Source organism: Lepidothrix coronata, unplaced genomic scaffold (assembly GCF_001604755.1).
Source record: "Lepidothrix coronata isolate B3197 unplaced genomic scaffold, Lepidothrix_coronata-1.0 Scaffold15, whole genome shotgun sequence".
NCBI classification, from domain to species: domain Eukaryota; kingdom Metazoa; phylum Chordata; class Aves; order Passeriformes; family Pipridae; genus Lepidothrix; species Lepidothrix coronata.
Genome location: NW_016690195.1, coordinates 4,583,317 through 4,606,658, shown reverse-complemented (window position 1 = coordinate 4,606,658; position 23,342 = coordinate 4,583,317). Strand labels below are relative to the sequence as shown.

The window sequence follows — 23,342 nt, the reverse complement described above, 5'->3', positions numbered from 1 at the left end:
TCCTCCTCAAAGGTGTTCAAACAAACACTTTTAACAGACTAATTATAACTTACCCTCCTCCACCAAAAGCAAGGGAGTCCATGTCTCCTTTAATAAAGAACATGTTGTCTCCTGTCCATTTGAAAACCTAAGAAAAAAAACAAAAAACAAAACAGACTAGTAAGTAAAAATATCTGAACTTTTTGTTTGGGTGGAAGGGAAACCAAATATCAGTAGACAGACTACAAGTGGCTAGAGGTCAGTTTAATGAAGTTATCAAACTTGCACAGAAAATTCAGGGAACAGATATTTGCAGATAAAAATTCTCTTAGATTTTACAGTAATTAAAATAGGACCATTTCAAACAGGCCATCTTTGAGCATTGAAACTTCTACAGAATGAAAAATACCAAGAAAATATGCTTAGGCTATGCCCTTTAAAAGGATGCAGTTTGTTAATTTTCAGACAGACACCTGGATGAATTTAGAATAGCACAGAAATCTTCAGTACAATGAAAGAGTAGGGTTAAGCATGTTTTCACTATGCAAACACTACCAATTTACTTTGTCCATAAGGGACAAACTGGTATGACGACTTTTTTTGGCCAACTCATAGTATTTTTCAGATTTACTGTTAGATTTGTTCTGTAAGTATTTTAGGATAATGCACATGGCGGGAGGGAAGGAGGGAAGGAGAGTAAGAGCACACAGAGTTATTACTACTTACCTCAAAATCTGGAGAAAAAGTGAACATAAATGTCTCCCCAGTGCCATAAAAGCCATCACTCACTTTAAATGGTTCAGATGCTAGTGCACCAAAAACCTGTAGCAAAAACACATAAGAGCAAGAGAAACTTCAGAGAAACTACACACCATCTGAGAATCTCTAATAATAGCAAGATAAGCAAATTAGATTGTAAATGTTTAAATTCACTTGAGGATGAGCCTTACACTGTTATCATGGTTCTGAGTGTATTGAGATATGGTACAGTGCTTTGTGGTACAATAAAAAGGTAAGAGGACTTTCTCAATAAAAAGTGAACAGAGCAAGAAAAAAACCCACACTAATGGATAAAAACTAAACTCAGAAAACTCTCAGGCAGAATGTATACATATTTAAAATTTCTTAGACAACTCCTATTCCACTTGACCTAAGCCATTTTCAGCAAGTTCCCACCTGTAACTGCGTTATTTTTCATGTAATTTATTCATTCCAATCCAAGTAACAGGTAAGCACTGGCTACCCTGTCTTACAACAGAGACAGATTTTAACAGGAGGACAGGATGCCATCCAGAGGGACCTGGACGAACTTGAGAACTGGGCCCATGTGCACCTCATGAAGTTCAGCAAGTTCAAGTGAAAAGTCCTGTACCTGGGTCAGGGCAATTCTTAAAATTAAGAATTAAGTACAGACTTGGAGATGAACTCACTTGAGAGCAGCCCTGCAGCAGACAACTTTCATCTTGCAGATGAAAGACTGGACATGAGCCAGCATGTGCTCACATTTTGTTGAATTCAAGAATTAATCTCTTGCAGTAGCAGGTATTTGATGTACTGTACATTTTAGAAGTCACTGCTAAGAATTGATTGTTACAGACCAGACAAAAGGTAGGACTTACATACTAAACTACCTTAAAGGCACAACACTTACAGAAGCTTCCTCACATTATTACTAATACTTTATTTCTTTATATTATCTTTAAGAACAAAATATCACTACACTGACAAGTCCCTTGTCACAACACAAAATTGTTCCTTTACTTCAGTTAGGAGAATTACCTTTGAGTATACATTTGACCAATATTTATACTCTAAAAATATGATTCTCTGGAAGAATTTTTAAACTTACTCAACGAGGTAATGAAGTAAAGTATCACAGCCAGCTAAAGGTGCTCACTTTTCAGAGACCTGTATCGGTTTCAGCTGTTAAACAGCAAATTCAGTCTAAAATCTTGAAGATCCATGAACTGAGGTACAAGTTTCTGTACTCTTGTTTTAATGCGAGGTTACAGGAAAATGAGCCCAAACTTTTTTTTTCAGAGACATCTATTTCATTCAACATCTAGAATCAAACACTGGCAATATATTTCTCTATTATCCCACAGTCTCAATGTCAAGAACAGGTTTGAGAGAGAAAGAAACTATTACATTCTTGCTTTCTGGAGAAATCAGACCAAAATAAATGACTTGATTGTTTTCCTGTTAGTTTCCAGAAGGTTTCCTTTTTCCTGTGTATTTTTTATATAAGGTAGGCTTGAGATGTTATCAAGACATCAAGTGTTATCAAGACCTACAGTTTTCTACACTTTTTTTTTACCCATTACTGGTTAGATGGCCTCATGGGAATTTGAATTTTAAGACAGTATTTCATTTTTAGCTGATCTTTACTACCTGTTCCACTACCTGTAACTGTGAAGGTTAAAAATTAAGGATGAAAGAGTCAGAAAGAACTTATAATTGCTCTAGTCCATTATGCCTATTGCATATTTTATTGTCTCTGTACATGTAAGCTCTAAAATGCATCATGAGACATTTTTTCCTTTTTGTGATTACAAGCATCTGGGCAGTAGACTAGACTTCAGAAAACTGGGTGTTAGCTTTTCTCTCTCAAATATTTTCTCAGCCTATGAGTTGTTTTCCATCTTATTCTCTCTCCCCTATTCGGCTGGGAAGGGGAGCGATAAAGCAACTTGGTGGGCACCTGGCATCCAGCCAAAGTCAGCCCACCACATGACCTTAGACTGTACTTACTGTATGCAAATAATTGAACTTAAATAGAACATCTTTTAGTGTAAAAATCCATACTAAATTCAAATTAATAAAGTTTGATCAATGAACATAAAATCGGCTACTAAGTAAAATTCCATGTTTAAATAACTACATGAATATTTTCCAGCAATAGGAAGTCACTGAACCCTTCAAATTATTTCTTAGTCCTCATCTGAGTCTCTGTATCCTAACTTCTTTTAACAGCTCAAGTCATTCTTTGAATAGCTCTGCAGCAGCCATGGTAGCTACGCTACATTCAGGTAGTTAAGACATGTCTTACTTCAGATCAATACCCTCAGGGCTGACACTACATCTAGTAAGTAAGTATAAGTCAAAAAGATAAAATAAGTGTAATGTTTCATTAACAATTTATATTCTTTGAGAGGAAATAACCTTTCATTAAAATAACAGAGTTGTGCCAAACCTAAACTATCTCAGTTCAGCCTCTGAGAGGTATGAGCTTTTCACACAACACTTATTCCGAGGTTTGCCTCTCATCATCTCAGGACTGTTATTTGTATAATCAGTAAAACACAAAATTAGTACATTCTAACTATAGAGAAACTCTTGCATATTTTACTCAAGAGCCTCTGAAGCTTTATTTCTAATTATGGAATAAACTATGCTATAAAGAACCTCAGAGGGTCTCTCATAGTTTCCTACTCAATGGAGGACCAATTATAAAGCCATAATAAGCTGATTCAGTCTTGCCCAGTTCAGCTTCAAGTACCTCCAGGAATCAGGATTCTACACCCTCTCTATGCTTCAAACTGAGTCTTGAAAGATCACATTGTTGCTGTAAGTAACAATAAAAGATAAAACTTTGCAGAAAGAGAGCAATTTGCTTCCCACCAGTTATTTTAGTTCTTGAGAAGTGATGTTTGTAGGAATTCTCTATGAGATCCGATTGTTGTGGCTAGATACTAGGGTGGATAACTAAAATTCCCAAGTTCTAGGCTCCATGTCTGACACTTCTGCAGTGTATACAATAAAATCTGAAGAACAACTTATTATCAAACTAGACAGTCCTTGGGGTGATTAACTGCATTAATTCCACTTCTAAACCACCACTTGTTTAGTGACTCATGTTCAGGAATTAAGTGCCAATTTCTTTTTAAATAGCTGTCAGGGTAGACACCAGATCTCAGTGTCTTCACTAACAGAAGCACATACTAATAGATAGACACAGTCCATAACTATTGTGATGAGGTATCTATAGATTTTATGGACACTTTTATTAGAGGATCTCCAAGAATTGACTGGAGCAGGCAATTTAGGTGGCTTTAAGATTCTAAATCCAACTAGGCAATGTTCAGCTTTTTAATAGTTAAAGCTTTAATTTGTGAAAATTCAGTGTTTTGGCTGGATTTTTTTTTAAAAAATAGATGTTTAATTAAAATTGCAAATAGATTTGAAAAAGAAATCAAGACTGGAGAAGATTCTGGAGTATAGGGTGAGGCTTAGCAGCCTTTAATGAAACATAGTATGAAAAGTTACAAGGTACACTTCCTCTTACTTAACCTATTATCAACATAAGAAAAATAAGGAATCTTCATAAACAAAGAACAGTGCCTCAGAGGAAGCAGTCTAGGAAATAAATTAATTCTAGTTTAAAAGAAAAGTACTTCAGCCAAGGATATGACAAAACCAGTATCTTTCATTAACATAGAAGCTACAGAGTGGGCAGAACAAAGAATGCTAAAGAAGACTGATGAGGTAAGTTCAGCAAATGTCAAGAAACTACCTTGTCATAATTTTGTCATTCTTCAAAAAGGCTGAATCTCATTTGGGATCTTCTCCAAACTAGATAGCTTAGAGAAACATTGGTGATCTTGGAGCACAGGATATGAATAAACACCTGTTCTTTTAAAACACATTCTGGCAGGGAATAATAGTATTTATGTTAGCATACTGCTAGTGAAATATTTCTGGACAAATTCTGCTATAAAAAAGTACTCATTCTTTTTTAGTCATGGAAAGCAGTTTTATAGGACTATCTGCGAGGAAGATACAAGATATTAAAGATAAATTGACCTCTTTCAAAAAAATCTTAGATAGATTAATTATCCTAATTACCAAAGGGCACAGTATGCTTCCAATATCTTATTCTTCATGACTGTAGGTCTTTACATGAAGAGAAGAAAGACTATGCTAGATTTCGATAGGTTTTGAACAGAAAGATACTGTAAATTTGTTTTATGCCATCAAATGTAAACACACTTCGCAAAAATAGCATGAGACAGAACTACTGAAAACACCGCTGCCACTGCACTGTCAAAGGAATGAGCACATAAAAGTTGCCTAAACCATTCTGCTTATTAAATAGACACAGATGTCCTACACTCTTGAGAGGAACTGAGGTAAGATTTGGCATACACTGTGAAAAGTAAGTTCAGTGGCTACTGGACCCAAAAGTCCAAGGAATACTTTCATACACATTCCTAGGTATGAGACTGTAAGATAAGATTCATCAAGGTTTGTTTCATTAAAAAAAAAAAAGTTATGACATGTCTATAAACTCCCTGTTTTGACTGGGCAGCCATGACAATTTTTGAACATGTAAGTTGAGTTACTCATATATAGAAGATTATATGAATACTTTAAGCAATAGTACAATACTACATAGGGATGGAAAGACACCCCTATCAGACAAGGGACATTTTCTTTCTAGGCCAGATAATCAGGTATTAGGAAGCAGGTATCTTACTAATTTATCTTAAGAAGATAAATAAGGGAATTGGAGAAGCTACCATTTAAGAGGCTGATGAGTATGTTGAGATATGTCAAATTTATTCAATAGTTTTTATCTTTGAGATTAAGAAGTAAATGAAGAAAAAACTCCTTTTTAAAGAACTTCTGGGAAAGAGCAGAAAGAGAGCTTTCTGCTCTACTAGCAGAAATTTAGAAGGGATTTTTCTTGTTAAGAGACCCCTGAGGCAGGAAACAAGGAAAAAATGAAGTTGTGACTTGAATAAGAAAACATACCCTTCATTTACAGTTTTCAGACCCCCTGAATGACATGAGCCCATGCTTCCTGAAAATAAAAACAGTGGTTACCAAATTGGGACAAGTAAGTGCTACAGATTTTACAGTGGTTCCGTCAACTTTTCATGACAACAGTAACTTGCTTCCACGAGAGAGCACAGAAGTTTCAGAGGAAGAACCAAAAGGCTCATACTGCCTGCAATGTTTACCTGTTACTAGAATACTTAAAAGGGGATGTTTGCTACTCAAATGGTGAGATGTGAGTCACTTTCTGAAATTCATACCCCAGTCAAAGGAAAACAGAGCACGACTACAGAGATTCAAGAAACAAAAATTAATAATGTGACAGATATTACAGCCCTTGAAAGGGAGAGAGATTTTGGCTGCAGAACATACCAAGAAGCACTGCCCACAGCTGGCAGCGACATTCCAACTCAACAGGATCTTCCAGCATAAGAAAGTTTTAGAGACTGTATTTCTTGTGCCTTAAGTGCATTAAAAAAATACGAAACTGTTTAACTGGGTATTACAAGACTCATGCATTACAACGGTGAACTTGCATCATTAAAGTATTTCCTAGACATGTAGTATGTCAGAGGCTTGCTTAACAGTGAAACATATCTCTAAGGAAAAAAACCTGCTTGATACACACAATTTTATCTCCCACGATGGACTGAAGTGTCAGCTATTCCTTTGTACTTCTCAAACATTTTTCTTGATGGGTCCCCTACTTCCACACAAACATTTTCCTACCTGTCCATCACTGTCTTTGATAACCAACAGCACAGGTGTGTCTAATCCCATCATTGTTCGATACAAAGTCTTCAAGCTCATGCCATGCTTCGCAGTACTGTAGACAAGAGTCCATGGATAGCCAATAGTCCGTGGTGGAAGAGACTTTGTGAGCTATTAACAAGAAAATGACAACCCTTTATTTAACATACCTTTTACATTTAAGATTGTATTACATGTAAATGAAAGCATATTCTGTTCTTCTGAACTGCTTATAAGTGTGTCCTAGTTAGGACAGCTGAGATCAGTTCATCATGGTATTCTATAGCCTTCCATGCCATTACCCAGAAACTGTTCACACCCTCCGCCCATAGAGCCTGACTCATCAGGCTAGGTGTTAAGAGGCCTGTGAGATAAGAGAATGCTCTTGTCCTCACACCTTTTATGGAAGTCCCCGCTCTGAGCCTTTTATGGAACTCCCCTGCTCTGAGGGAAGGATTGACCATTTCTGCCTGAACTGGAATATATATAAACCTGGAGTTTCAGAACTTTTGGCAACCACTCGTGGGATCCAGAAGGAAGACTGCAGCTCGTCGCTCTCAACCTCAGCTGGACTACAATCACCGCTTCTGACCAGACTGCAACAGTTCTCCCACCAGCAGGTTTTTCCCCTTTCCCTTTACTTTGGACTCAAGCGGGGCCCAGGGAACACCACTTTGTTCATGCCCCAGGGTATCGGGTTGTACATGTGGGTTTTGTGGGTTAGGACCAATTGTTTGTTTGTGTGATTGTGCTTGCTGTGTTGTTTTAATAAATTGTTATTCTGACTTGTGGTCTCTCCTTTGAGTTGAGTTCATTTCCCCTGCTGGTTGACTCTTAAACCAGTACAAAGTGGCCTTAAAAACTAAGACTAAACCTGAAGTTTCACATGTGTATTTTCTACTTTTGGTCACTCACACAAGTTTCTTTTCCTACATTTACCAGTGACCTGCAGAAGAATCATTTATCAAGTGAAGTACATTTCTTTGTTAAGGTATCTAAAAGGTTTATCCAAGGACAGTAAAACCACAATTATTGTTGCATAACAATACTGTATGTCCCATCAATGTCTCAGCATTGGGTTACTACATCACTCAAGTCAGCAGGTAACAAGCTGAAGGGTAAATGTTACTTGCTGTCCTGTTCCTGTGCCTTTTAATCCAAAACTTCATTATAAATGTTTTAAATGAGATGACCTTGGATTGTACAGCAAAAACTGCAGTGAAAGCCATGATGTTTTCAAGAAGGAATGAAAGAGGGGCAAAAACACAGGCAAGAAGTGTCATGGTGTATTGAAAGTTAGGATTAAAAAAAAAAGGAAGTATTTTAGCGATGAATCATGCTCTGCTTAGACATGTACAGGTCAGATGGGATCCACCCAAGGAAACAAAGCTGGCAAAAGTGCTCACTGATCCACTTCCTACCATTTGCCAGTAGTCCAGGCTAACTGGGGAGGTCCCACTTAGCAAATGTGGTGCCTATTTACAAGATGGGCAGTAAGGAAGATCCCTACAGGATCTACTACAGGCCTGTCAGTCTGACCTTGGTGCCTGGGAAGGTCATGGAACAGATCATCTTGAGTGCCACCACACAGCATGTGCAACACAACTAGAGATCAGGCCTAGCCAGTGTGGGTTCATGAAAAGCAGGTCCTGCTTGACCAACCTGATCTTCTATGACAAGGTGACCTGCTTGATGGATGAGGGAAAGGCTGTGGATGTTGTCTACATGGACTTTAATAAAGCCTTTCACACCATTTCCCACAGCAGTCTCCTGGAGAAACTTACTGCTTATGGCTTAGATAGGTGCCCTGTTCGCTGGGTAAAAAACTGGCTGGATAGCAAAGCCCAGAGACTGGTCGTGAATGGAGTTAAAGCCAGTGAGTGGCTGGTCATTAGTGGTGTTCCCCAGCACTCAGTACTGGAGCCAGTCCTGTTTAGTATCTTTTTCAATGATGTGGATGAGGGGATTGAGTGCATCCTCAGCTTGCAGATGACAAGGTGGGCAGGAGTGTTGATCTGCTGGAGAGTAGGAAGGATCTGTAGAGGGATCTGGACAGGCTGGACTGTTGGACCAAGGCCAACAGTACGAGGTTCAACAAGGCAAAGTGCAGGGTTCCTGCACTTGGCTCACAACCACCCCATGCACTGCTAAAGACTAGGGAAAGAGTGGCTGGAAAGCAGCCCAGAGGAGAAGGACCTGAAGGTGCTGTTTGACAGATGGCTGAGCATGAGCCAGCAGTATGCCCAAGTGGACAAGAATGGCATCCTGATATGGCCATTGGTGAGGCTGTGGCTTGAGTACTGCAAGCTGTTCTGGGTCTCTCACTGCAAGAAAAACATTGAGGTGCTGGATTGTGTCCAAAGAAGGGCAGTGAAGCTGATGAAGTATCTGCAACACTGGTATTATTATGAGAGGACTGAGGGAGTTGGAGTTGTTTAGCCTGAAAAAAGGGAGGCTCAGAGGGAACTCGCTCTCTACAACTACGACCACCTGAAAATAGATTGTAGTGAGGTGGCAGTCTGTCTTTTCCCTCAGGTAATAAGTAAAAGGACAAGAGAAAGTGTCTTCGAGTTGTGCCATCAGAGGTTTGGATTGGATCTTAGGAAAGACTTCTTCAGTGAAAGGGTTGTCAAGCATTGGAACAGGCTGCCCAAGGAAGTGGTTGAGTCACTGCTCCTGGAGGTATTTAAAGGATGCTTAACATGTGGCACTTAGGGACATGGTTTGGTGGTCCACTTGGCAGTGCTGAATTAGTGGTTAGACTCAGTGATCTTAACATCTTTTCTAACATACACAATTTATTTTCTTTTATTTAACATCACACAAGGTCTTCCTACTGGTGTGTTTTACACTACAGTCATACAATTTGTGATACATTAACATACAGGAGTAAAAAAAATGACATATCTAAGTTAATACCTTTTCAATTTGTTCTGGCTGCAGTAATTCACTTGGATCACTAAGATTTGGCCGGAATGCTTCAGGCTCCAGGTCTGTTTTGATATTTGTTACCTGTTTTGAATTGATATCTTCTCTTGTTGTTATCTACAAAAAGAAAAGCAAGAAAGTAAGTATTTGCCATTCTATTAGCAGGAAAGATAAACTTCCCAGGTTTAAAATCATGCAGTTATCAAGTTAGTTAGGCAAGTCCTTCAAAAGTTAAGAAATCCAATAAAGAAATCCAATAGGTTTGATCTGACCAAGATTGCCACTGCTTCCGATAGCAAGCTGGTACACAACTATATACCAATAATACCAGACACCGACTGAGAAGAAAGCTATAGTTTTATGCTAAAACAACAAAACAAACAGTTCCCATACATAGTTGAAGGGCTTCAAATGCTTTTCAGAAGTTACCTTATAAAGTTCTTGCATTTTAATACTAACACAGCATTCTAAGTGTAATTAAAAAAAAAACAAACCAAAAAACAAAAAAGGAATTAAAGCTTAAAAACTGACATTTCTCAATAGTTTCCAAATTAATACTCCTTCAGAGTACTTATGAAATTTTTCAGATATGCAGTACACATCTGGAGAGACTGCTGTTATGTATTTTGAGCAAACCATTTGAATGGAGTCTTTGAAGTATTGATGCACCATAAACTGATCTGCCAGAGCACTTATGGGAATCAAAGAAGGAAGAATTGAGGGTGGGGAAGGGAAAGCAGCAATAATACTTAAGCTGCGTAGTGAGCTTTGAAGTCTGGCAAAGATGCATTATGCACAAGGGTCCTGCAGTAGTTTAAAATAAGTGACCTATACATCTACCCTATTGAGTTGTTGTAGATACCATTTAGTGGAGGTGGCAGAAGGCCATAAAATTCCTCATCAGATATAGTTCACAACAGCTTCTTACCCCAGCTGACATTCACTGGCACTTTCATATTATAGTGCCATGTTTTGATAACTAGAATAGCTGAGACCCAAACAGGTTTCCTTCTATAAATCTTGCTGCAGGGATATTTAAACCTTATCAGGGATAGTGAAATCTGACAGAGGAGTAGGACAAAATGAAGAAGTTAACAGGATAAGTCACTGCAGCAAGACTTATTAAAATGTTGAGATTTGCTAAAGAAAAAAAAAATCTTAACAACAATTAGTGCATCTGAATAATTTATCAGCCTAAACAAAGTTTCACTGAAAGCCAGACTGTCCAAATTAGAGCCTGAATCCTGAAGATTTCAAGAAAATACCTGCCAAAACCACCTGCCAACTCCAGTTTGCCACATCCCTCATACTCTAAACATACAGGACACGCCTACAGTATTTCACAATATCACCATGGTAAACTTTGCCGAGCTTTTGTGAACTTGCCTAGTTAAGAAAAGAGAGCCAAATCAAAGAAAACTCTGAAATACAGACAGGAATGTTTAAACAAATACAGCCACCCAAGTAAAAACAAAAAAAAAGAATATCCCTTTGCTTTCTCTCAATAACTATAAAAAGAGTTGCTACCACAAACTCCTGTTACTTAAAAATAGTCTTACAAAGTATCAAACTATATTCATCCAATTACTGAATTACAGTATTAATTTTTAACTCAAGAAAAGGTGCACTTTAAGCATTGCACTAGCAATAAGGTCATGCCTTCATTTTTTCAATAGAAGGTAAAAAACATTTCCAATGTAAACTATGCAATTATCCATATAGCTTCACATGCAAAAAGATGACCTACATGCTGTATTATAGTGTTATCTCTAAAATGTTATTTCATAGTCCAAATCTTTTCCACTTTAAAAGCCTTTCATCCATCATATACTACTGCTTCAACTCCAGACATGCTCAGCATTGTTCAACTGTACAGCAGAAAAACTTATCAGAATTAAAGAATAACAAAGGAAATAAAAGGCCACCATGCAAAACAAAAACATGAATAATTTGGCCTCAAGTGGCACGGGGGGGGTCATGGGTTTTCTGTTCAGTTTTTTTTGTTTGGGTGTTTTTGTGTTTGTTTGGGGTTTTGTTTTTGTTTTGTTTTTTTGCCTTTTTCATTATTATTACAGTAAAGCACTTTTCTTCTAGGAAGACCACTGCTTTGTAGAACCAGTCAAAGAGCGTCTGTTCAAAAGTATCTGTTTGACAGAAAGTTGGGTAGCTTCAAAACTTACAGATTTATTTCCCACCAAACTCTGACAGAACAAACTGACCTATAGTTAGATTCCAGGGGCTTCCAAGATTAGTAACTGCCACACAGTCTCCAACACAGCTGGGACCACAACTCTCAAATGGCCTCAGAACAGGCAGTTTATAGGCAGCAACCCATCCCATCGATTTTTAAAGCCTAAATCTCAAGCTTGGGCATTCTAGGTGAAAGATATTTGGGGAGGAGCTCTTGTACTTTCAGGATATTAATACAGGGATTCTCTACCACCACTTGTCAAAAACAGAACAGTTCTGTTTTCAAGAGGGAATTTTCTTTTTTTTTTTTTTTTAAATTTCTGATTTTCCTATACAAGTAGAAGTGCAGCTTTTTGGTTCATGGCTTATGCTCATTATTGATCTCTGTAACTGTACTACTTACAAAACATTTTAAAGCAATAACTACCAATTATTAAATCAACAGAAATAACAGAGCTAATAAAATGTTTTCTTTTGTGTAATTACATAATAGGTAAAAAAAAGCCAAGATCACAGAAAAAAAAAAAAACACAGAACTTTTTACAGTTTCAGTGGGCAATTACTACAGAGAACTAAGTACTCAGTGCTTCTAAGGAGGTTTAAGGGAGGTCTACGCTATGCTTTCCATCAGTAAGTTATGTTAGTTGCTGTGTACATCATACAATTTTATAACTGTCAAAAAACTAAGAAACACCTAAAGAGAATGCAAATAATAGTTTCAGTTCATATCCATAGACCTTTGAAAATCCAAACTGCTTTCAAAGTACTGTTTTGTGTGTATGTGTATGACCTTTGCCATGCTGAATTGCCTCAGTTACCTGCTTTTATAGTAGGAAAAATACTTACCTATTCCACAGAAGTTGTGAAGCTTCATACTTGCCAAGTACTGTGAGATTCTTGATGAAAGATTCCTATATAAAATTAAACACCCATGCAACAAGGTTTTGGATTCTTTACCTGTTTTGCATTCTTTTTAGGAAAGCTTCTATCTAACACAACACACCATTCTAAAGTGGAAGTTAAAACACAACACTGCAAGTCAAGCAGTACTGAGAACAAATTTTCAAATTCTAACAGAAAATTCCTGTGCGAAAAAGGTGGAAGTAGTAATTCCATCATAAAATTACTGATTCCATCATAGCATTGCACAATTAAATACATCCAAACCAAAGGAATTTTCTGCTGGATCCTTGTAGTGCTGTAGACAAGACAAACCCACTGAGTGTGGGACTTGCCCTGATCCAAGACACTACAAAGAAAGATGTTTTAGTATCTGGAGATGGGGTTTAAACTACTGAAGAGGGCACCTGGAGACGTCTGCAGAGTGTGCGCAGTTCTTCGCTATTTAGAGCATCGATCCTGCGGTGATACTCAGCCACTGACACTACCTGAATATGGAGACAGGAAGACAATAATTCCACTGACAGTTGAAGAAAAGTAAAAAGGTATGAAAGAAAAAATTGGAGGAGAATGGAGGGAAAATGTGCAATGACAACAAACAAACAAGAAGGGCTAAAAGATGTTTGTTTCTGCAAGGACAATGCACGTGTAGGTGATTTTAGACATATGAGTACACACAGCAAGATTACAAAAACACTGAGGGCACTAGCAGTCAGATATATCTCACTGCTCTAGGACAAATACAGAACTGATAGAGGAGTGCACAAAGTTACCAAAATCAGGATGCTAAATTAAAAGTCAATCTGAGTTGCATGCCTTAACCCAAACTCTTCACCCCAAAGTCCTCTCAGACATTCTTTACACCCAGATTAATGAACCCTGTGAACCTGGTTTGCTTTCCTTGAGGAAGACTAGAAGCAAACCTCAGGCTTCTCAGCAAGTTCTGACTTTTCTATCTGGCAGTGAAGACACAGTTAAAGACAATGTAGCAGGACTACAGTTCAATAATATCCCAATATCACGTCACAATATCTTTATCCTGGACTTTCTATTCCACTCCAAAGCTTCAGGAGTTGCTCATCTGTCAACGCATTCACTCCAAATGGCATCTCCACTTTGGCGGGAGGTGTATTCCCAGAAAGTCTTCAGTCAGAAAGCTCTAGAACATGCTGCTCTGGTGCAACAAGCTGGCTAAAGGACTACAACAGTAATTTTGATGTAACTAGAGCAAATAATGTGATTTTGAGAACAACTCAAAATCATCATTTGTATGAAAGCATCTTAAAACAGCTGGTGGAGAGATTAAATGGATGTCCCATGTAGTAAGAGTGTATTAAAAACTTCTAGAGCCTACCACAGTGCAAAGGAAGACAACCACAAGTCCAGCAGCTCCCCATCTACCTGCCCCTACTACAAGGAGTTTGGCCAGATACTCGCCACTGTCCTGAGTACAGAGCCCACAGTCACGCATGACTGGCTCTTGAGCAGCGATGGTTCACTTTACCCCATGCAACTGCAAGGCAAGGAAAAAGGAATACTTGTGACACCCAGTTTTAATACTGCATAATCTGCAATTACTAGCACTCAATTTATTTCCATAATTTTTCTACTGTTCTCTTAAAAAAGATCAGGAAAATTGTTGGAAATTGTAGCGGTTTGTGCATTCTCAGAGTCAAGCAGCTATATTCAAAGCTTTAACAATATTCCACTGAAACATATGAGTGTAGTTTTATCCTTTTACTTGCTATGACAGTTCATTGCAAATTACATTGTTCACACCAGCAACTTATGATTGTAAGCCTGAAAAGCAGTAATGTGAGGACCCCTTAGTCTTGTTGCTTCTTTAAGCTCAGTCTGTACCACATGCAAGGCAGTAGTTAACTTACAATGAGCCATAAATATGTGGTTACTTAAAGATTCTTGAAAAAAAAAAAATCTCAGAATCCCTGACACCATTATATAGTTGTTGTTTCACACAGTGAAATGTAGGCAAGCTCGGTAGGCTTTGCCTTTGAGCTGTCAACTGCATCCTCAGTCACCATCCTGCACGTGGGAACTGGTTATGAACCCCTTTGCTCAGTGACTGAGATCTGACAGACCTTTTCATATGCCAGGGAGGTGCCTCATATTTCCTGTTTGAGAAACATAAATACCTATCCAATAACTTTTTGGCATACTGAACTTGTTTCACACTCACGTTCCATCTCTTTCAAGAACAAAAGCCTGCAAAATGGAAGACTATTGGTATGCAATGACAAAGATCATACATATGTCATAGAATTCAAACTAGCCATAGAAAAATTACGAGAGGAATCCACCCTCTCAAACCCAGTGCATATTTTCAGTATACAGTCCATACTAAATTCAGTGAGTAAACCACAAGAAACTGTTTCAAGGTTATCCACTCATCACTGAACAAGGCTTTGAATACCTTAAGATACCTCAACAGTTCAGATACTGTACCTGGCTTTCTATAGAGTGCCTACAGTTTAGGTCAACATGCTTTATTTTTGCTTTGCAGTGAACAAGATTATGTACTTCATGATTAAAATAGTTACACAACCTTAAAGTCATGTATGTCTAAGTTTACTAGAAACTACCTTCTACAACTTCATTCAGGAATTGGTTGAGATACATCTTGAAAACAGCCAGCATTTTGTCCCTGCCCGGCTTGAGAGCACCATTTTAAAATGTTAGAAGGGACATTAGAAGTTTATTCTGTTTTATAATCCGGTTTAATTCATAATCTATTTATGCTGTTTCCTCTTCCATCAAGATTTCTTCATGTTCCTTCCTTATAGTCATCATAATTTTCTATTCTACTTCACCAAGCTAAAGAAAAGTGTTTTCTCCCCTCTTCTCCCCCATACCCAGCCCTCCTGAGTTGTCTGTTCTGATCATTTCAGGAGCTTCTACCACCTCATTCTACTTTGAATTTTCATTCTCAGAGAACTTAGTTTTTCATACAGTATTAGATTTAACTGGAAAGAGAGGTATTTCATTCATAAAAGACAAATTCATATTCATCATGTTGGAGTGTGGTTTTCAGTATAAAATGTTTCTTAGTAATGAGACATTCTTTCATTTTTGGCCAGGCAGAAGGGGATGCCATTTACCTCTATTTCACCAAGGCTTTTTTTGATTCTTTTCTATAGTAGCCTTGCAATCAAATCAGTTACCCATCAAATGTGTGAAGAACAAAGCTGAAAAACCGGCTGGACCACTGGGCCCCAAGGATTGATGTTCATCAACAGTTAAGAACTGGAACAGGTTTCTCAGGGAGGCTGCAGTATCTCTACCCTTGGAGCCTTTCAAAATTTGACTGAGCCAGGTCCAGAGCCAACCTTGACAAGTTCTTACAATTAAGTCCTTAAAGTATAGAAAAAGCTTTCTAAATTCTAATATAGTTCATATCTTTACATATAAATTGCCAAATTGCCTAAAATTGTAGTAATCTAAGTATTTTGCCCAGAAATAAAATGCAGGTCTATCTGTATGAGTTTGCTATGTGCTTTATTTGTTGCACTCTCTTTACTATGTTGTATCAGCATCCAGTTTTCTTCACATCCAAAGCTACTTTTTGAGGATCAGAAAGTGTTCCTGAAGCACCTACCCTTTGTTCTCCCTCTAGTTATTTTCTCTTCAAAAAGAATGCAGGAGGAGAGAAAACCAGCTAAACCTCTTGTGGTTAATCTGGGCACTGGCTGGAATAGACCAAAACAAATAATGTGTACAGCTAGGATATTAGTGTGCTTAGGGCAAAAAGGGTTTTTTGCTGAGGCACTTGAAACTGTCTACCACGGGACAACTCCCAAGTTTGTAAAGATATGGAATATATCCTTAGACATCTAATACTACCTGCTCTATTCATAACAGAAGCATTGATGAGAAAACATGGGATGAGTCCTATGACTCTTTCAGTTGGACTCCCCACACCATGTATATGTGAGTTAATCATCTAGCAGAACACACATTAGTTTTATTATTTAATGAATTAAGGATTCTCCTTTTGGAGAAACTCATGTTTCTAAACTTTGTTTTTCTGAAAATATGTAAAGAGTACTGAACTCTTACAAGCTACGCTGGCATATGCAGTGAACAAAACAGAAACCAAAATTCTGAATATGGAACTTTTCTGTCCTTCAACAACATATGAAAATGCAGTTAAAATTGTTTGACGTTTGATCAGCCCTTTCAGCCACTGGCCATATCATTCTGCCACAGGCAGATGTGAAAATGAAAACTTTTTACACCAGTGAGGGATTCCTCAGTTTAACAAAGCCACAAGAGACACACCTCCCCCAATGTCTGTTTGCTAACAGGGAGGTTCAACTGCTGCCCTCAAAACAAACACAGCTAAACTTTCACAGTTAACAAATAGCTGAAACTGTCTCCATCGAGAAAGGGAGGGTCTTATCAGAGCTGAACAGTGCTTCTGAAAGATAAGAATGGGTAAAGCTTAACGGTAAAAGTGGCTCTCTTACACGTAAGAGTGCAACTCTGAATATGAAATAAAAAACAAGTATTAAGAAAGAATGAAAGCTGAGCAATTTTACTTTGGATCTTCATACATCGGTGTAAAATCAAGTGAACTGTAAGCTTCATGAACGTTAATTCTTGAGATTTAGAAAAAGTTTCACTCTTAAAATTCCAGGACTCTTAATTAAAAAAAAAAAAAGCCAATGTAATTTTATCAGGTCACTTACAAAGTTACCTCAAAGTATCAGTCCATCTCCAATTTATCAATGAACAGGGAGGGGGAAGAAAGGATCAAACATTTTCTGAAGTCTGTAAATACCTTCTGATAAAAACAAAAGGTACATTTGTGAACCAAATGCTGCTGTGAATATTTTAAGAGAAAACACTAACTTTATTTTTTAGACAAATTTAGTTTCCTCCCAAAATCAGTTACACACTGCTTGAGAGAAAACAATAACAAAGAAGCAGATCCCTCCAACACAAACATGATTTGAGACATATTGATTACATCACGATGATGCATTAATACATGGGGCTTACCACATCAGATAAACAGTTACAGGTATAATTTGAAAAAACCCAACCAACAACAACCTACAACTAATTTAATTTGATTAATTTTTAATCAGTGTGGCTACAAAGCTATCCATTTACTGTCTTGTGTGGTTTTCAGCTCCCTGTCACACTACTGCTAACAGGGAAAGTGTTAGGACTTAAAGAACGCAGTAAGTTGTCTCAAAACACTGTCAAAAAGAAACTCCCATAAGAAAAGCTGCCACGATAGAAACTCGAGATAAACGCAGATGGCAAAAATAGGAACCAGGCCTGGCAAGGCAAATCTAGGTAACCTACCAGAACAAAGATTCCCACCATGGAAAACTGTGAGAAAAGAAAGCACTAATTCCAGACCTAAATGAAGGTAAAGGTTTGAATTCCACACACTGGACAAAATTCTACTGTGCAAACTGTAGGAAAGAAAGAACTGCTTACACTCATGCCATCCCACGTTATGGGAACATCTGATGCCCCTTGAATATCCAGGACTTGGACTGTATTAAAGTGGTACCCCATAAGCATGACTTAGGGGACCCTCACCCCCAAGTAGACCAGAAGAAAAAGGACCAGCAGGAAGCCATCAGAATCCATCTGGTGGTGATATCTTTATCTTTTTACCTAATCTGTATCTCTCTCATTCTTTCTCTCCCTCACCTCCACCCCCTCCCTATTTCTCTCTACCTCATATTTAACATTCAGTAAAATCCATACTATTGACTTTGGCATATGGCAACTGGATCCTAACAGAAGGGAAGGGACAACAACTAGCCACTTTAAGCAGAGAAGGACCAGAAAACGACAGCAGTCCCCTGGTTTGGTTGGCATTGTGGCTTTTTCTCTCCTTCAGTATCTTTAAAGCTGGCCCTCCTGGAACTGTTTTGCACACCAGGCTGTTTTCCAGAGCAGGGATAGAAATGCTGAGTATGTCATGTGACAGCAGCATTCTCCCCGTGACCACTATTGTCTTCACAGCTTTGCAAGATGAACTGTTAAGTATCTGCCTCAAAGTGCTCTAAGCCCACAGTAACTGCACCAAACTGTAATTAGCATATATTGAAGATAAAAAATCTGCAATAATCAGAATAAATGAACTTGAGAAGACAGCAATCAAAGCCTGCAGCACACAAAGTGTTACACCGAGTCTGAAAAACTTAATAAGCTATTTTTTCAAGATATGAGAAAACACTCATTTGAGAGATGATAATGCCACCAAGAGAACTAAATTTTACACAGAAAACATCAAGCAGTTTAGGATGTTGGTGTAAAGAATTAAGAACTAGCTGTAAGAAAACTACTTTCTTAATGAGGCAGGCTAGGAAACTGTACTCATTTTGTTCAAAGAAAAAAGATCTGTAGCAACATGACCAATAAAACCCAGTTCTCTTGCAAAACCATTTAAGGAAGTTCTTCACTAGCAAGCAGAGAACCCAGAGTTTCATTGCTGAAACCACAGCACCTGGTGCCTGACCTCAAGCTGCCACTCCAGAACAAGGCAGACTGAGCAAGGTTACATCTCAGTTCTGATACTCTGCTCTGCAAAGATTCTCTCAGGTTTGACAAGAAAGTGTTACAAATTATGCTTAGAAGTAACTGAATCATAGTCCAGTATGAAAATGTTTCTCTTACTTTAATGAGAAAACAGATCAACTAAGGATCAACTTCAGATTGCACAGATCATTAAAAACATACAAATATAAGCTTCTACTACTCATTTATAACTAACCTTTTTGAATGTTCACCCGCTCCTCTAATTTGACTGCATCTGCAGTGAATATTTCCCAATTATTAAAAATGTAAGCAATATAACACCTAATAAGTCAATGGAAGATCTAGAATCATAGAATGGTCAGGTTTGGAAAGGACCTTAGAGCCCATCTAGCTCCAACTCCCCTGGCATGGGCAGGGAACCTTCCACTAGACCAGGTTACTCAGAGTCCCATCCAACCTGGCCTTGAACACCTCCAGGGATGGGGATTTCACAACTTCTCCGGATAATCTTTTCCAGTGTCTCACCACCCTCACAGTGAAGAATTTCTTCATAGTATCTAATCTAGACCTATCCTCCTGCAGCTTAAGGCCATTCCCTCTTGTCCTATCACTACATGCCCTCCAGCTTTCTTGTAGCTCCTTTAAGCACTGGGAGGTGCTACAATGTCTTCCCAGAGCCTTCTCTTCTCCAGGTTAAAACAGCCACAACTCTCTCACCCTGACTTCACAGAAGAGGTACTCCAGCCCTTAGATCAACTTTGGCTCTCCTCTGGACTCAGTCCAACAGGTCCACATTGGAACATCTAGTTGAGTGTATGATGTATAAACCCCTAAAGTACTTAGGACAGTGGGTATGGCAGACATCTGTCATCAAGAAAAGGTTCTAGGCTTAGTGATCTGTGTAAGAAAGTACTGGATTGCACTCTGCTTTTTTTATTACTAAAAAACCTCAGATCATTAGTTCACTCATTACTCTAAAACAAAACTTAGTACGGAAAGTTGACTTTCAAAATATTCCTGCAGTGTTATTATTGGATTGATGCAACCTCACACTTCCGATATCCACAGGAAAGAAGTACTAAATTTTTATCTTTTACATGTAAGTCCTATTATTATATCTCCATAATAGCCAAAGACCTACAGGCATTAGCTTGCCAACTACAGCTAACCAATAAATCAGAACCTCAGAAGTTGTGCAAGTCTTAAATAATTCAAACTGTTAAAACCAACACTGCTTTAATTCCCTTTGCATATTAATATCTTCAGAATATAAAAGCCAAAGATCAGTTTTCATTGGTTTTGCCCCCTTTGGCTACACTGCCTATCCAAGCTCTGCAAAGCAGGGACAAGCATTCCCAAAGAAGGCAATCCACTTTTTGTTCTCTTGCATTGTCTGATGTCTTTTGTCTGAAATGCTTTGATAGGAAGAATCATTGCCTGCATTTTTGACATTCTAGAAATCTACTGGCATCTCTTGTATTGCAGTACAATAAAGAGACACAAATACCAAACACTTAATAAAACGTGGGAAGCTAACATTACTGGCATTTTAAAGAGGAGCATAATGCACAGGTTAGTCACCAAAACCTTGATCTCTTATCCTGGGAAAGTATCAAACCCCTACAACACTTACCCCAAATTAACTCCATCATAAGGAAAAGCCCTTTCAGGTAAATAATCCAAGGCAACTTAGTTGCTTGAAGCTAGCATTGTTTTATTACATCACTCTATTTGGTCCAGCAATTGTTATTTCATGTGAGTTTTCATCCAAATTTCAGAACAACCACTAATGAGAAATTTAGTCACAAATCTGTACACTTCATATACAGACAGTCTCTTCAATATGCTTCCCACCGCCCTGCATAACACAGAAGTAATTATACCAATACTACTTCTCTCTTTTCTGCAAAAAGGTTACAGTTGCACATTAGCTTTATGATCATTAATTGAAGAAAAAACCCGACTTCAAGAAGAGAGTATATCTTGTAGACATAGCAACATTTTAAAAATATTCCCATCTGTAGATACTTCTTTAGCCTCTTTTTCTGATTTGATTTCTTTTACATGTTAAAATAGCCTGTTCTGTCCCTCTCTCAGAGCAAAGATGATCCACATGGTCTTCTTTAGTTCAACCTCTCCTTAAGAGCTGATAAGTATTACTTTTATAAGCATAGTTAGACTCTGGCTAAAGTTAAGGGAAACAATCTAAGGGAAACAATTATAATAAGGGATAATACTACTTTTTTAATTATCTGAGCAAGATATAGCTATTTACTTATGTATATATCTATATGTTAAAACACACATTCTTGATAAACTTCAGATACTTTTTACACTGGTAAAGGTTATGTTAAAATAACATTTCAGTTCATTTAGGTATTATATCTCCATTTTACACTCCACTACCACAGAGGAAAGTTAAGTGCCTATTACTTCAAAAATGTTTGTTATTTAGGAACACACATTTACAGAACCTTTCGCTGTAACAAGGCAATTTCATATTTTTCAAGTGATCTGGCTCCAAATAAAGATAAAAATACTAGATAAAAGAATGAATAAAAAACTGTAAATAAATACAATATGAAAAATAAAAGCCAAAGTCAGCAGCACCTTGAAAGAAGTATGTATCAAAACCCAGGAGATCTGTAACTCTTAAAAAAGGCAGTAAAAAGCCTGTCGCAGACAGCGCCTAAATGAAAACTATCTTCCAGATTTACCAGTGGGTAAAAGCACAAAGAAGTATATTGTCAAGATCGTTTCCTCCTTATCCCCAAGATGTTACTGTTTTCTAAGTTCCACTGAAAACTATTTCCTTTACATACTACTACAAATTAAATACTACTGCAAAAGGTCTGTTAGGGAAAAACAACACTAAAAACTCCCACAGTTACTTTCACAATCTAATGCAAATATAATCTAAACTGCAAAAAGTGGTATTGGTTCTCCCCTCCATTATAAATGTGAGAGTGGGACTACAGTATACTCATCTTCCTGGATTTAGAAGTAGTATCAGACCTTCATACTGTTGAATGACTTCTGAGAAGGTAATGGTAACTCAGGAAATTTATCCTGCTCTAATTAAATGCCAGTGTAAACTCCTCTTCTCAGTATTTAGCTATAAATCACATTTTTGGTGAAAAAATGCAATACTCCAAACGAAAAAAAAAAAAACATCTTAAAACTGCTGCACCCCTTAATGCTCAAAGTAGTTTCTCTCATCTAATGCCAGAGGAATACAGGCAATTAGCTTATGTGCCAAAGGTAACGAAAGTGTGACCCATCATCCTGTTTACACATCCAAAATTTAGACTTCCAGAAACTGTCTCTGCACCACAACATTTAAAGACTGCAATAACAGAAATGAACACACTACACTGAAAATTACCAGAGCGCATTTACGATTAACTGGCTGGTGCTTCCTTCCCTTCTTCCCATACCAGAGACGAGACATTTCCCTTCTAAAAATAAAATGAGACTAAAAAAAGAAATTGAAAAGAAAAATACGATGCAAGGCTGTTTGCAAGCATTCTCTGTACCTGCTGTCAGTTCCAGGCACAGGCAGAGTCCCACGACACGCTGACAGGACGGTCTGCCAGACGCTCACGTTTGACTGACAAGGCAGGGAACAAATGAGCGATTGTACAGTAGGGGGATGTATCGCAAGTGATGACGGCACCGAAGAAGAAAGGTTTCCTGTGTTCAAGTGTGGTTGCAGAGCACTAGTTTGTTAAAAAGGCTAAAATATTTAAAGATACAGAGCAACTTAATTGTTTTTATACAATACTGAAGAACACAAAAATAATCCCTAAGATCTGCCTGCAATATTCTACTACAGCATAACTCTTCATAAACAAGTTCTAATGGCAACAAATTTGTATTCAATATTTTATTAATAATTTGTCTTCCCTATGTTGATAACTGTATATAAACCCTGTCAGTCATTTTTTAGAGTCCAGAATCACTTAGAAAAGTGGTGAGTGAAGATTTAAAATACTATTTGAAAAACAGGTTTTGAAGCATTCAGAAACTGTTATCCTTGCAGCATTTTCATTTTGTAAGCTACAAGAATAAAATGAATCCTTCTGCCTATAAGATAAACTTGCTGTATGGGTTAAATGCTAGTCCCAGCAGTAAATTATTTCTGGAATCATGATTTAATTTTTTTTCCCTTAAGGAGGGATGTTTATATAAAATATCATGTGCAATAGTAAAATCCCTAGCAACCCTTTGAGAATTTCCTTGTAGTAGCACTTGGAGGCTCTCTATCCCACACCCCAAAACAGAAAAGAACAAAA

General features: G+C 37.7%; 1 protein-coding gene across 9 annotated transcripts in view; it reads right to left on the bottom strand.

Annotated features, from left to right (window-relative positions):
* The window catches only part of OXR1 (oxidation resistance 1), a 227,932-nt gene that overhangs the window by 2,863 nt on the left and 201,727 nt on the right, over window positions 1-23,342 (bottom strand). For 5 of the 9 annotated variants that reach the window (XM_017806367.1, XM_017806366.1, XM_017806370.1 and 2 more), the window contains 5 exons: window positions 12,933-13,013; window positions 9,427-9,552; window positions 6,487-6,639; window positions 706-801; window positions 54-127 (listed from right to left, as the gene is read on the bottom strand). In XM_017806367.1, the coding sequence (XP_017661856.1) occupies window positions 54-127; window positions 706-801; window positions 6,487-6,639; window positions 9,427-9,552; window positions 12,933-13,013 (530 nt within the window). Of the gene's footprint in view, window positions 1-53; window positions 128-705; window positions 802-6,486; window positions 6,640-9,426; window positions 9,553-12,135; window positions 12,537-12,932; window positions 13,014-22,432; window positions 22,603-23,342 lie in introns of those variants that run through there. The other 4 variants (XM_017806373.1, XM_017806374.1, XM_017806368.1 and 1 more) reach the window with 4 other exon arrangements.